The following is a 15,761-nucleotide window of genomic DNA, read 5'->3' as shown; positions in this document are numbered from 1 at the left end:
GATTTATTACTGCAGATTTTATGCCACTTCTCATGTAATCCATAGGTTTTTTTTCCTGATTTAAATGAATATTCAAATGAATGTTCAAAATTAAATGAATGTTCAAAAATTGACTAGTAAAAACAAATTTTTAAACATACATAGATGGCGCATAAATTCATGTTAAAAATCGACTTTTTGTAACAAGAACGTGGCCCACACATAACACCTACAAAAAAATAATATTTCATTATTGGTGTATAAAACTTGCAAATGCGGATTAGGAAATATATTCTTTTCTCAAAGTAATGAAATTCGCATCTGCATATTATAATACGCTGGAAATTACGGTACATTTATCTCACAAGCAAAAGTCCATTTCTTTTCTAAAGCGGCACTTTTTCATAACTTTTTTCTTTATTTTTTTTATTCACGTAAACTGCAGAAAAAAATCCAAGTTCATGTGTGACTTGATTTATTTAGAAATTTTTTCACTCTTTCCTTCCACTCCTTTTTTTTTTAAGAGTAACATTGAATTTCCATTGAAGCATGTTCAGCAACTACGCCAGCTAAGTTAACCTCTTCACCCAAAACTGGCTATTAAAAAAATTGATTTTTCGTTTATTGTATGTCAAAATGCCCCTTACAAAAGTTTTTTTTTTTTTTTAAAAAAAACCAAATTAATTAATTGGGGTCGATATCCTTACTAGAACCATTGGAGTTGGGTACACATATGTGTACCTCAGTCTTCACTTGAAAAAGAATCATTACAAACCAATTAAAACAGAGAACTGTTAAAACTTTGAAGTGAAGAAGTTCAATTATTAAACTAATTAACTAGAAATAACATGAGTTATATATACCCTTGTGTATATACTCTAGATGGATTTCAATGTTTCAGGGTTGGGTTTCGGCCAGTGGCAAAAAAGTGATAAAAATGACAAGAATGAAAGTTAAATAATGGATAATACCTAAATGATCAAATATTGGTGTCATATTCTGGTTTCCATCATTTCTTTGGATATCGTACCGCAAATTATACTGTTGAGGAGGTAACTTGCAAGTACATTTCGAATGGGTTGTTAGTATCATGAACATATATAGCAATTCTAACGTAGTATTTTTATGAAACTTATTTTTCAAATCAGAAAAGTTAATTTAACATCTCAAGAAAAGAACTTTGTAATTGTGTCATATTTTTCTTTTTCCATTCGCAATTGTCTTTTTTACATACTTATCTGAACATTTGTGAACCACTTTAAGACTAAAACGACGGAAGCGGTCGTTTTGACCGGAAAGCTAATTTAACATGCGATTACACCAAGATTGGTCATCTATTTGGAAGTTTTTGAATTCCTAGAATAAAAATGTTCTGGGCTCCTTAGTCGGACAAAGTTCTACCTATAACAACGGTAGCGGTGAAAATGACCGCTATAGAGATTGTGTACTAATATGGTTAAAAAAAATAAATTCTGAAATAAACAGTCTTCATAAGCGAACATTGAACTAATATTGAAAGAGCAGATGTTATATCGTAGTGTTTGTATTTTTCCAGTGCCCATTTCACACCATTCAAAGATACACTTTTGAAGAAGCTCATTGTCGTACGCTATTCGGTTCATTCAGCGTTTTTATGTATCTTGACGCTTTTACTACATTAGTATGCAGTAAAATCTAATTAATATATTATAAATATTAAAGATAAATATTAAAGCTACTTTTGATATTTCTCTAACATGCAGGGTGTGCCATAAAGTTCGCTCAAGTTTTGTGGTTCAAGAATCCTCACTCCTAGCAAAGAGAAAATTTCCCAAAAAACAATCATTTTTACGACTTATTCAAGTTTATTCATCTACGTCATAAACATGCATATTCATACAGAAAAGGGTAAATTAAACATTCAAATCATTGAATGTCCCATAAAGACGAGTTATATGGTCACCTGTTGATTTCCAGATACAATCGGAATATCACCTATTATGGCGTCTTACCGTCTCATGGAGTTGGAACCTGTATCTGGTTTTAAAATTCAATATAAAAAAAAATCCAACAGATTTAAATATTGAACATAAGAAGGGTTTGAAGAAGAAAAATTGCAGAGAGCAATGTCATTCTTGAATTCTCACCATGATTAAAATGTCCACAGCTTTTTTACCGACGAGCTACTGGAATTTACTGTTTCTCAGTTAGTTGTTTAGTCATCCAAATGGTCTGTGTTTCTTCACATGGTACTATTTCACCAAAATTCAAAATAAATAACCACTGTAACATTGGTAACTAAAAAATTGTTTTTATTTAGAAGCTCTTATATCCCGGAGTTACTGACTTTTTTAGGGTTTCCGTGACGTTTGATCAAAAAGCTCTCACGGAATCCCAGTTGGAAATTTATGCCGTAGAGTGCCACGATATTGTTCTGGGATGCAAAAACATATTTCAGGGATAAAATTACATTTAGTGAAAGTACAGTAAGACTCCATTATCCGGATCGCATCGGCTGCACTGAGATGAGTGAAGGCAGCGAAACAACTGACCGAACCGATATGTTCAGGTAATGATACATTTCAATACAATACGTAAGTGCAAAATGTAAACAAACTGTTTTAATAGTCATCAAGTTACATTACGTACTAAAGCAAAAGTCGTTTTTACTGAGAAATAACATTCATTTCGGGAATTATCAAATCATCCGGATGGGGTTAGGTTCCAATTGATTCGAATAATTGAGTGCCACTATATTAATATACTGCGATTCCCAACCATTGTTCCAGGGCATTTTCGAGTGCTTCCACAATCCCTCGAGATCGGACATGGACGCTTTGAGATATTTCTGATATTCCCAAGGATGCTGCGAATGCTATAAGTTCGCTAATCCCTACAGCCTGGTGATAATTTGAAGCATTGTACAAAGTGACGAATCTTTCTGACGAAGTCGGTTAATACTGCCAGAGTGTAATATTAGTGTGGCCCTGACGTATTTACGTTGTTAAGAGTTGTGCCGAACTTTGCTACTGTCATACGTAAGCATAAATGAGAAATTAATATTTGTTCTCAAACATTTTCTTCAAAAATTAACAGTTGTAGCTTCCAAGACGCATTCTTCCATTGATAAAAATGTCTCTGACGTATCCAATATGAGGGCCATTACTTAAATTTTTTTACCTTTTTTCCTTTTCCCTGGGATCCTGGGGAATGCAGTAAGAATTTCTGGATGAATTTGAGGTGCATTCAAAAGCACAAATAAATAACTTTCTGGCTGCTGGTATATCTAGTAAATTCACCGACAAAAAAATTATGTACGTAATTCCTCGACTTGCATCACGCGTATTAGTTCGACGGCATACGTTTTAGTCGATAAGTATTGATAATATTCAATGGTTAATGAATATTTGACATCAATAATATTTCGGCGTGTATATAATAATTTGTCTCCTAAAACTATTAACAGGCAATAAACTGCTGTCGGTTAGTGTTCCCTGAACCAGTTACCGATCTATAATCGTAATAGGAACACATCATGGGTAATCTCTTCATTTGTATGCTCAATGATATTCCATATTTTTGTTATGGCCATTATTTTTCTTTCCTTTTATTTTCAGTCATTTTTTTTTTTTTAAATTCACCTGTAAGGCTTTTGAATTTTATTTCCACACTGCATTTCAAACATTTATTCAAGTTTCTTGAAATGTTTATATGAAAGAGACTGTAACAAGTATCACACTTCGTTGTAAGAATTTGTCAAACCAGTATAACCTTTTCTCTTCACGTATACTTAACGTGTAAATTACCTTTTCTTTTAAATTTAGTGATTAGATGTGTTGTAATCTACCTCAAGTTTATCTGAAATACTGTGGAATTAATTTCCCCCAATAAGACACACCCCGACAACAAACCCATATTTAACGGACTCAACTTCGAACTGAATGGATCAAATTGACGTTAAGAAATAGTGACTTGGAAACTATGCTATAAACCATTTGACGTTAAGAAATAGTGACTTGGAAACTATGCTATAAACCATTTGACGTTAAGAAATAGTGACTTGGAAACTATGCTATAAACCATTTGACGTTAAGAAATAGTGACTTGGAAACTATGCTATAAACCATTTGACGTTAAGAAATAGTGACTTGGAAACTATGCTATAAACCATTTGACGTTAAGAAATAGTGACTTGGAAACTATGCTATAAACCATTTGACGTTAAGAAATAGTGACTAGAGTCTAGTCGCTAGACTTTTGTAATTCTCAGAGTCACCCTAACCTATCAAATGCGATTTTTTAACCATTTTTTTTTAGGCATATAACAGGCACTTTTTGGGGGAAGAAACAAAATTTTCTCCGTTCTTTTCATCATAATTTTCACGAACGCTCGTTATTTGCTTCCCCCTACTGCATACTTGTATAACTTGCTAAGATAAACCAAACAACACCTCACGTGAGGCCACGTGATATAATATTTGTCATATGAGAAACAATTTTAGATTCGTGTTTGTGGAACTATTGTATTATCCGATAACGTTATACTGATATCACACTTGTGTTATTAATTCATTGAATCTTCTTATTTGAAATGAGATATTAAACACTTTTTCCGCACGAGAGCGTTATACAGACGGTATTTGGATTCAAAGTCTGACCTAGTTTTGGGACGCTAAAATTTTCAAGTTTTGAAACCAGTCAAATTCCGATGTTTTAAACGTATTTTCGTTAAAACCCAACAAGTGGGTTTAGCGACCGGTTACTAATCCAGCAATCTTACGTAAAGCATCCTGTATTTAGTAGTTTCTTGAAAATAGTGTTTCTCTCTCAATCTTAGAGTAGGATTTTGCTGAACGGTTACCACACATTTCAATGCATATTCAATGTATGTACTCGAGCATCCGTAGGACCGCCAGCATTTTGTAGTACGGAGCCGAGCACACAGCCCAAAATCGATGCACATATCGAAATATCCTACATAAAGCCCAAGTAGAGCACCCACACGTCTATGAAACACATCCGATGACCATATTTCTCAGTTCTGCAAAGATTTTCCGGAATGCATTGAACAAATATCAAATTATACGCAGTCGTAACCCTGAAACAGCACTGTTAATTGTTTTCCTCCAGAAGAGGAGGGAGTATACGCTGATTACACTGTTAAAAAGTATGTACCAGATACAGTAGTTGAGACCACAGAGTAATATCGTGATACAGGTGTGAGGTATCTTAATTCAGAGTTCTAACTTTATTCGATGATAGAGCTAAAGTCTAAAGGCCGAAACATACTGTGTAGTGTGTTTCAGCCATAAGACGGGTCGCAAAAATAATATAAAAGCAAAAATATTTCAATATTAACTAAGCATTTTTATTTTATGGTATAGTATAGGATACTCACGGAAGAGCTGATAAGTTGTTTAAACATCGCCTCACTGACTCACGCATCATAGAAAGCCTCGATTGTCCTAATTCACCTAATAGCATCAATTTAGAAATCGTTGTCGATTTAAATGGTTTGAAGACATTTTCGTATAATTCAGTAGACATTTGAGATATTTTTGGAGACACGCGATTGTCATATTCTTTCAACATTACAGACTTCGACTTCGATATAACCCTCTGAACAGATTCCTGTGAAATAAACAACAATAAAAACTCTTATTAAATGAAGCTATAGTGACTATAGGCGGTTAACCATAATGTTTGCAGTTATTTTGACATTCTTACTTACAATCGCTTCAAGAAACTCTACTTTATTCCACTGGATGACAACATTTGCAACGGGTTTCCTATGAGAGTCCAACTCCAATTTGACATCCAGGCATTTTTTCCCTCTGTGTAAACTCTCGATACTCAAAAGTTTTAGCTTCTGCTCTTCTAGTTTGGTTAAACAAATATGATGCTTCCAAACGGGTTCTGTGGAAATGAAGACAGAATTTACCATCAATATAATTTGTATTATTATATACATATATAACATATTTCTGAATTTAAAAATCCATCCCTTTTTCAGCCAAAATAATTAAGTTTGTTCAAAGTTGTGTTTGTTTTCTGGTGCAATACAACGAAGCTGGTTCATAGAAAAAAACTGATGTAGATGCATTTTTTCAAGGCGTACCGAGTCTATGGGGAGGGGGGGCGGGGATGAGAAAAAAAAATCTGAAGCATGGGGCAATGGAACAAAAAGTTTGGGAACTCTGTTTTATCGCAACCTTATCGCGGGCAGTACATAGTTTCTAGTGATACATTGTACTGTAGGAAAATTGCGCCGCAGCGCTGAAAAAGGAGACACAACACTAGATACGCACTCAGACTGTTAGATATCAAGTACCAGAGGGAACTGTAATTAGTAAATTTATATTTCTATGAATAAATTGTTCTGTTTAAGTTAAAAGGCTTACCTATTACTTTCGAGTTTCAGTTTATTTTAAATGTTTAACGGCCCGGGCTATTTTACAGGATTTGTGGGTTTCTCTTCAAATCGAAGAAGACCCCCAATTCGGTAATTTACGGTCACAACGCAAAATATCGTAAGACAGAGATATGGTAACGGGGTTACAAGTGTGAATGGTCTGCTCTCTCTCTCTCTCTATATATATATATATATATATATATAATATATGTATATTAAACGAAAATACATTTGAACACACATCTAATAGAAATAAAATACCTTTTGGGTTTGATAATACGATTGAATAATCGACGTTTGCGTGTACCCAAAATTCCAAAACGAACACGGCTATACGCGTTTCGGAACTATATGAAGTTCCTTCATCAGTAGCAGAAACAAAGAAGAAAGAAAAATATTGAAACTCCTTATAGCGGGAGTTACTCGCTATTGTAGACAAGAGTCAAATTCAAAATGAGCCGGCAACAAAAGAGTAGAGTAAGAGGACGGAAAAAAGAAAAATGGCGGAGCCAATCGCAACCGAGAACGTGATAATGATGCAGATGGAGAAGAATAATTATTGTAGAAACTGTTGTGCCAGATTTTTGAGATGGGTGGTGTGCTAGATAGGTCGTTGACCAATTGGTTTGTGTTTTTGTTGATGTGGAATGATTCGAAGAAATCCAAGTCAGACGGTGAGGGACATTTTTGGATGATTTTGGCAGAAGAGAAGTCAAATTTATGGTCAAAGGACCAGCAGTGTTGGGCTATGGATGAGCGGTTCAAGTCTTGGTTGCTTACGTATCTTCTATGCTCATTTAAACGGTATTTTAGGGCACGTTTATTTTGGCCTATGTATGATAATCCGCATTGATATGAAATGCTGTAGATGCCCCAGTTGTTGAGTGTGTCAACGGGATCTTTTAGTTGAGAGAAACGAAGTTGATTGACGGGGGTGAAAACCACAGAAAAATTGTATTTTCGAAGGATTTTAGCGATGCGTTGGCTGGTCATTTTGCCTTTCTTCCCAAAAACCAGCCAACGCATCGCTAAATTGGCTCCGCCATTTTTCTTTTTTCCGTCCTCTTACTCTACTCTTTTGTTGCCGGTTCATTTTGAATTTGACTCTTGTCTACAACAGCGAGTAACTCCCGCTATAAGGAGTTTCAATATTTTTCTTTCTTCTTTGTTTCTGCTACTGATGAAGGAACTTCATATAGTTCTGAAACGCGTATAGCCGGGTTCGTTTTGGAATTTTGGGTACACGCAAACGCCGATTATTCAATCGTATTACATATCTAATAAATATAATAATGCTGTTGCAAAAAAAAAATAAATAAAATAAATATATATATATATTCTATGGTTTATTCCCTTAGGATTGCTGGAAGGACTTTTCAGTCCCTTGAGACTACAAAGTGTTTGTTTGTAATATGTATGCATGTATATTTTATGTATTATATGTTTGTATTTGTGTAACACATGTCTAAATTTGTGTATTACATGTTTGTATTTGTGAAGTAAATAAAAAAAAATTCACTTTATTAAAATTTGTTTAACCCGTTCAGTGTTTCTGACGTAATATCAAGTTGGAAGTTCTATAAAAGAAACACAAAACATTCTTTCACTTGCCAACGGTGTGCTCCAATAAGAGATAAGGATGTAACCTTGAAAAAATTTTTTGCGATTTAAATAAAAACGCCTTTTTCAGTCGAAAAGTTTTTCCCTATGCTATTGTTCTCCTATGCTTGTCTTTGGCCAGGTGTTCGCGATAGTGCCATCAAAGAAAGGAGAACTGAAAATAATCATCAATGGAGTAGATGAAGAGATAGAGGTGGATTCAATATTGGAGACCCCCCCCCCCCCCAGAAAGAGTGAACTGGAAAACCGAACAACAATAAAATTACTCTTATCACGAAATTCGCCACGAAGAGAGGAATTGGGTTTTCTACGTATAGACTGAGTTTCTTACATGAGGAATGAAAGAGCGAGGACTAGTGAACATAGGATGATACCGATGCAAGGTGAGAAAACGCTTGAAGCCACTTCAATGCTTCAAGTGCTGGAAGTTTAAACATGCTACACATGCGCGCAAAAGTAATTTCATGTGTGTTTTTATTGGTTCCCAACTTCGAGACACGAATTCCAGCCGATCTCCCCGTTAAAAAGTCTTGCCACAGAGAGCAACAGGCTTACAGCGATACAATTATTCAATCATTACACTTCACTCATAGTTAGAAAAATTCGATGGCAGATGGCAACACTACACATAACAAGCATTATACAGAAACGAACTTTATGTCACTACACGTACACGCACATTCCAACATGCACAAATTTGTTAGAAATTCTGCAGAGGAATATGGACGAGGTGCATGTGCGGTTTAGTCGTGTTAAATTATTAACACCTTAACAATCAGGGACGAAATATCTCGTCGTAACTCAAGTGGTAAAATTACGATTCTAGTTTTGCCTTGTTTTATATATATATAGTAGAAACAAAAATTGTAGTGTGAAAAATCTAGAGATGTGAAGATATAGAATGAAGAAATAGCTAAGCTTTTTTCTAAATGACAAAAGTGCTAGTGCTGCTCACTTGTTTTTTTTTCAAAAAAATATACACACACAAAATATAATTATTTGAAGAAAAAAACACAAGATAGAATTTATGTAAGAGTGAAGTGTAGAACCTAAATGCAGTGGGTCGTGATCAGAGAGAACCCATGCATGGAACTAAGGTTGACATTTTTAGTGCAATTAGGCATAGCCACCCTTCAGAAACGCCTACTTTTTCGAATGCATGGGGTTACCCCTGATGACAACCCACTGCATAGGTTCTACTTCAACCTTACATAAATTCCATCTTGTGCTTTTTTCTTCAAATAATTATCTTTTGTGTATATATATATGTATATATATAGGGTAGGGGGTCCGATTATCGCCTACGTCCCTAATATCGCCTAACACGGTTTCTTCTCGATTAATGATGGCAGCCACTACCGAACTACGAAGCTTTTCCCTTCAGTTGTTGTTTATGGAGAAACTAGACGCACCTGTATTGTTTTTTTCTTTTCTCTGGGAATTTTTTCTTATTACGTACGATGAGTTACTAAACACGTTTCATTACTTTTAATATAATCAATAAAGTTCAAGTGATAGAGTTATATCATTTGAGTCAGTGATAGTGACCGTAACAGGATACATTTTGGTATAGTTTGTTTCTTCGTTCGCGATTCGATTCCGAGGGCGGAGGCCACCATGTTTGAGAGTTAGGTTGTTCCCAATATTGCCTTAGGCGATATTACGAACACTTCCGAAGTAGGTTTTTTTTCTCAGATGTCACATAGAAAGACGTGGACCAAGATTAAAATGAAAAAGATGTAATAGCAGTAAAAAATAAAGAGATGTGATTATTGAAAGCGCCGGAAGCTTTTCAAGTACCTGGATCTACATTAAAAGACTACGTAAAAAACCTGAAGATGAACTTCAAAAATTACTTGATGTGCCACTAGGACGAAGGGACGAAGGCCTTTATTATCTCCTCATGTAGAAGATCAGCTTGTTGAGTATTATTTACAAATGGATAAAACTTATCATGGACTTACGACAAAGGATGTAAAAAGGATGAAATTTCAACTTGCCATTAGAAATAATTTAAGCCACCCATTTTCTGAAGAAAAAAAAGTTCAGGTCAAGGAAATGTCTCCCTCTTTTTTTCATTAAATACCCTGATTTGTCTCTGGAAAAGAAAAAAAAAGGGAAAAGCACTATCACTTGAAAGTTCGTCAACTTCTGGCGAGACACACGCAAAAAACATCAGGCAGAGCCGTAAACATAAAGGAACCAGTTTCGAAAGAACGCAAATCGAAAAAAAGGGAAGGAAGGAGGATCTCTTCAGAAGATGAAGAACCTCAATATTTGTCACCTGACGAATATTGTGGCGAAGAAGATAATGATGCTCAATGCTCAATTTGTGGAGGACTTTACTCAAACGATTGTCATGGGGAAATATGGTTAAAATGTTTGATGTGTAACAAATGGTCCCACGAAAAATGCGATAAGAAGAAAGTAAAGAAAACAAAACGTTATGTTTGTGTAGAATGCTCTGAAATTTATTTATTTTTTTATGTTGTATTTAAGAAATGTGTTAAAAGGGTACGTTAATTATATTTCTAAAAGTACAAAAAAAGCTGTCTTGTATTACTTTCGAATTTGTTGTGTCTTAATTTTTGCGTTTAATAAAGAAAGTATAATCATAACATAAATTAAACTTTATTTCAACCCATTTTAGCCTTAGGCGATATTAGAAACATATAGTGGGCGATATTGGGTACACTTTTTTTAATAGGAAAAATTCAGAGGTCACAAAAAAAATTTTTTTTTGCGTGTGTTAAAATTATCTGTTAGAGTTGTAATTCAGTTTATTTTTAGATAAGTTTAGAAAACAGAAGTCCTGTAATTAAAACAATGGCTTAAGTGGGTGATATTTGGACCCCCTACCCTATACATATACAGTCGATCCCGCTTAAAACTTTTTTCAAAAACTGCAATTAAAAAACGTTATAAGCGGGAAATGTTTATAAGAATTATAAGGCATAGTTTTTCACCGTCCATAGCTTTTTTATGTCATTTTTTATTTATTAACAAACATTAAGGTGTATATAGTGATTTAATAAGAAGCAATTATTTGTTATAATCAGTCAAACTATAAGTTTTCTTTTATAACAGTCAAGTTTCCGAAAAATCTAGATGGCATTACATGGAACATTTTCTTGTCTTTAAACAAAATATCGAAACGTTTCCGGTCCTTTAATTACTTCTGCAAACGTTACAACTGGTGTTGACTGTGTTATTAGACTATCATCTACAAATTTAAGAGTTTTTATTTTTCCTTTAAACTTAGAGCTTTTCTTTTTAACTTGCTCTGAGACACTTTGACTAGAACTGTGCTTGGCAAAATCTAACTCTTTTACTCTTCTTCATTTTCCGATACTTAAAAGGTCATGAAAGCATCGTATTGGCTGTTCTGTGAAGAATCGAATTCAGAGAAGTCCAGTTGGAAAATCCGATCTTTCTTTTCGGAGAAAGCCGCTTTTGAATGATACTTGATGCTGGCGTCTGAAAATCTGTCAAGTTGTGTATGTTTTGTGTGAATGTCACTCTTTTGCGGCTTTATTTTGCATCAATAGATTCAGAAATGGATGAGAAAGACCGCCATTCATTCCTTTGTTATATGCAATATTCTATAATACCAATATGAGAAGATTCATTTTTTTGAAATCGATCTAATGATGAATTTGAGTAAGGCCGCAACCGAAAAAAAAAGTAACCTCTTACGAGAACTTTTTCTCTCTAGTTCTTATCTAATAGTTTTCCTATTCAGAGACATAACTTCCATCAACCATGTGTATCTGAACAGTGGTAAGAGCAATTATGCTCTGCATGCTATTGTTGGACAAAGTGAGAGAACAAGAAAAAATGTTCAACGCTAACACACACAATCACCATTTTCGTTTTTTTACATGAAAAAAAATGTGAAAAAAGTACGTTGATTTAAAGGGAGGAAAAAGCCCAATGTGAATTTTCCGAACGTTGTAAGCGGGAGTAGCAGAAAATGTAAACGTTGTATTCGGGAAAAGTTAACATTATTAATATAAGAAAAAGGTAAAATTCACGAAAATTAGTCGTACTAAGCGGGAACGTTATAAGCGGGATCGACTGCGTTTGAATAGGACATGGGGGTGAGGGCGCAAGTGAAATACACTGCACTAATCTTTTTCCCCTTTTATTTCTAACATTCGAGCAAGGAAATCAGTTTTTAGATTTATCGCCGAAACTTCAAATACATATCGTCCAAATTTGTTTTAAAAGAATGTACGTGAAGAGGTTAAAAAACCCAGTCAAGATGACGGTTATGGGACTAGGGATGAGCGTAAACAGGAAGAAGAGTTCAGGTTTTTTTTACTTTTCGGCACAATCTGTACCAAAGTCAATAGATTGCTATTTCAAACCCTCCACCAAGTTGGATTGCCCTCCAACATTCTATCTTTAGACTCCTGTGTATGGCTTTAGAGGCGGGTCACGTAAGACTTGGTGTCTTACTCTCTTTAGAACCTCTCAGCCACCTCCATCGAACCGCTAAACACTGATACTCGATTCGGGTAATGCGCGTCTCGTCCTACCAGTTCTCTACTGGCAGGATTTGCAGAATAGTGCAGGATTGTCGGTTTACTGTTTTTCCAGTATGGTCTCTTGGGGCTAAGTTAGGGGTGCGTTAGGTGAATCACTCTTTAGAAAATGAACACATGAATACAAAATAGCGCAACACATAATAACACCGCTCATCAGAAAAAAAAAAATGTTTAAAATTTACAGATTCACAAAAGTTCGATCGTTATTTGTTGATAAACGGTATATAAACCGTGCTAACGTGTGAGCTGCGTTACGCTCTTTTCACACGCTACGGATTCGTTCCTACGGAGGATTGGACGTACGGAAAATCTTTCGCACGGAGACAATTGCTCGCTCCTTTCACACGCTACGGATTCGTTTGTACCATAGAGTAATAATAGTAGTATATATCTTTAGTCTATATGGTTTGTACGGAAGATCCACCGGACGCGGAGAGAGACCATCTTGGCGCACGCGGAGACAATTGCTTTCTGCTTTGGGGCCGTTCAAGTATTACGTCAGCAAATTTTTAGCCCTTTTGGACCACTCTCTTGTCAGCAAAATTTCGACAGCTCTGCCCCTTACCTCCTAATGTATATTGGTGGGATCAGAGACGTACGTAGAGAGGGCATAAGGGGGATCGTGTCCCCCCCAGACGAAGAAAAAAATTTTTAATAAATATTTATAAAAAATAAAAATTTCGAAATAAAATACCTTCATATATGTTATTATAATCAATTTCGTTAATTTCAATACTATTTAAGAACTGAAAAAATTTCCTTTTAAGAAATTCATTGCGACCCACCCTCTAAGCCATATATGGTAAACCCTTGGCACCTGAACTAACATTCTTCCTATTGATAAGTCTTCTATAGAGTTACTTTAGAGATCTCTAAGTGTTCTGCGGATCCTTCAAGTGATCTGGAAATGTGTCCGGGACGCTTAAGTGCTCTAGAAACGTGTCGTGAGCCGCTTAAGTAATCTGGGAATGTGCCGCGGGTAACTTGAATGATGTAGAACTGCACTTGCAGGCCTCTCCCAAAACTGTGCCACGTCACATAAGGGATCTCTGAATGTGCCACGGACCGCTTAAGTGTTCTGGAATTGAACCGCGGGCCACTCAAGTGATCTGTGAATGTGATACGGGCCTACCTGAGTGATCAGAAAATGTGCCATGGGCGAGCAGCTTAAATGATCTGGACTTGCGCCACGGGTCACTTAAGCGATCTGTAAATGTGTCGCTTAGTTCAGTTTTACAAAATTAGGTTTGAGGTGGCGGGCCACATTAGATAAACCCGAGAGCCACATTTGGCCAGCGGATTATGGGTTTAGTATATGGCTTAGAGGGTGGGTCGCAATGAATTTCTTAAAGAGAAATTTTGAGTTCTTAGCGTTCAAATAGCATTGAAAGTAATTGAAATTCATTACAATAACTAGAGACCGGAAGTTCAGGCAAAATGCCATAAATGCCTTTTTTTGCTTAGTTTTGAGCTTTTTTTTGTAAAAATGCCTTTTTGAATTTGTCCTGCCATAAATGCCTTTTTAACATTATTTTAAGTTTGTTCTTGAATTTCAGAGGCCATATTCTGTAGAGCTTGGATATTTTTAGCATTGAGAATTTCAAAAAAAATATTCAACACTCAGTATTAATTTTTATCAGAAAGCCTTTCTCGTCCTGGCTCCATTTAAACGCAAATAGTCATAAATGCGTGAGGTATAGGAAAATCTGTGTTGGGCATAGAAGTGTCAGACTTTTCATCTCTGCCATATATATATGCACACACGCACACACACACGTAGCTTTCAGATAGAAATCAACATATCGTCGATTTTGCATCAAGATTGTAAGCGTTTTAGACACGAAAGCAACCCATGTACAGGGTAGCAAAAAGTCCGTAGAAACTTTAAAAATTCATAAAAACTTGAAAAATAATCGAAATAAAAAATGGTTTGCAGGGTTAGCATCGCTAGGTCACGGGAATTTTTTTAAGACAGGAAAAAAATTAACTCAAAAAACAGCCGATAGGTGGCACTGACTTACACAAGTAAAAAAAAAAAAATCAAATAACGAACAGAAGGTCTCCAAATTGTTTATTACAGCAGTATGTGTTCCATGTGACCACTACCGCAAGGGATAACTCTTTGCAGGCGAGTCACAAATCCAGCAACGGCAGAGTGTAGCAGGTCCACATACACGGTTTACAACGGTGAACTGATTGTGGATTAGGAGAGCAAGTTCTTATAACCGTCTCATTTGCATATTTCCACCGAAGTAGCTCGTACCAGTGACACCTATCAGCTGTTTTCTGAGGTTTTTCCTATCTTAAAAAAATTCCCGTGACCTAGCGATGCTAACCCTGCAAACCCTTTTTTATTTCGATTATTTTTCCGGTTTTTATTCATTTTTAAAGTTTCTACGGACTTTTTGCCCACCCTGTATAAGAAAAGCCAAAAATGAATTAGAAGTTTGTTTTTTTACTTGCTTCACATGTTTTACTCATGCATTGCACAGCATTGTAGTTGAATAGCTGACCAGTGACTGAAACAATAGCCTATTGGTTAACTTCATGGCTACACCATACTGGGGGGTGGAAACTGATAGGGCCCTAGCCCAGGATCTCATGTTATTTCGATTTCATTTTTTTACACAAATTAAATGTACCGCAAACAATCGTGGTCAGTTATTTTAGATGTGGAAAAATTTCTTGAATTTGAGAGTTTTGTTTTTTTAAATCGATGCAAACCAATCAAATACATAACTCAATATTTGAAAATTTTGAGAAAATATATCGTCATCATAAAAATATTTTTTAAATAACTCCATATGAAAACGTTATAATTTTGATATTTTTAATTTCAGCTAGAACTACATTTTTGCATGTTAGCTAATTACATTTTAAGTATTCGATTGAATCGAACTCTGATCTAATTTTCAAAATTTTCAGGAACCACAAACACTTTTTGTTTGAGATGATAACATCAAATTAATTTGACTTATAATAAAATTATATCTTATTGAAACAGAAGATTCAGTGAGTACAGTCAAAATTTAACCAATTTTTTCACCCTTAATATGATATATTTTAAGGGTGATTTTAGTGTCATTTTTAGTGTCTTTTTGCCTGCCTATTCGACCATTTTTAGTGCCTAAACTTCCGGGCTCTAATAAAAAGCACAAAGGAATATTTTTCCGAAATGTTAATTTTTAAAAAAATATATTTTTTCAGCAAAAGAACAATTT

The 15,761-nt window shown here is 35.2% G+C and overlaps 1 protein-coding gene across 1 annotated transcript in view; it reads right to left on the bottom strand.

The window, feature by feature from the left end:
- LOC149080485 (uncharacterized) overlaps positions 1-15,761 on the bottom strand; it is a 137,165-nt gene that overhangs the window by 33,503 nt on the left and 87,901 nt on the right. Inside the window, exons 24-25 of the mRNA XM_089239586.1 lie at positions 5,690-5,874; positions 5,357-5,589 (exon numbers count right to left, since the gene is read on the bottom strand). Coding sequence (XP_089095712.1) covers positions 5,357-5,589; positions 5,690-5,874 — 418 coding nt within the window. The remainder of the gene's footprint in view (positions 1-5,356; positions 5,590-5,689; positions 5,875-15,761) is intronic.

The sequence above is a fragment of the Pholcus phalangioides genome, unplaced genomic scaffold (assembly GCF_987345545.1).
Source record: "Pholcus phalangioides strain wild (caught in Gottingen) unplaced genomic scaffold, Ppha-v1.0 ptg000011l_1, whole genome shotgun sequence".
Classification (NCBI taxonomy): domain Eukaryota; kingdom Metazoa; phylum Arthropoda; class Arachnida; order Araneae; family Pholcidae; genus Pholcus; species Pholcus phalangioides.
Note: the sequence above shows the minus strand (reverse complement) of the source record. Positions and strands in the feature narration are given on the sequence as shown.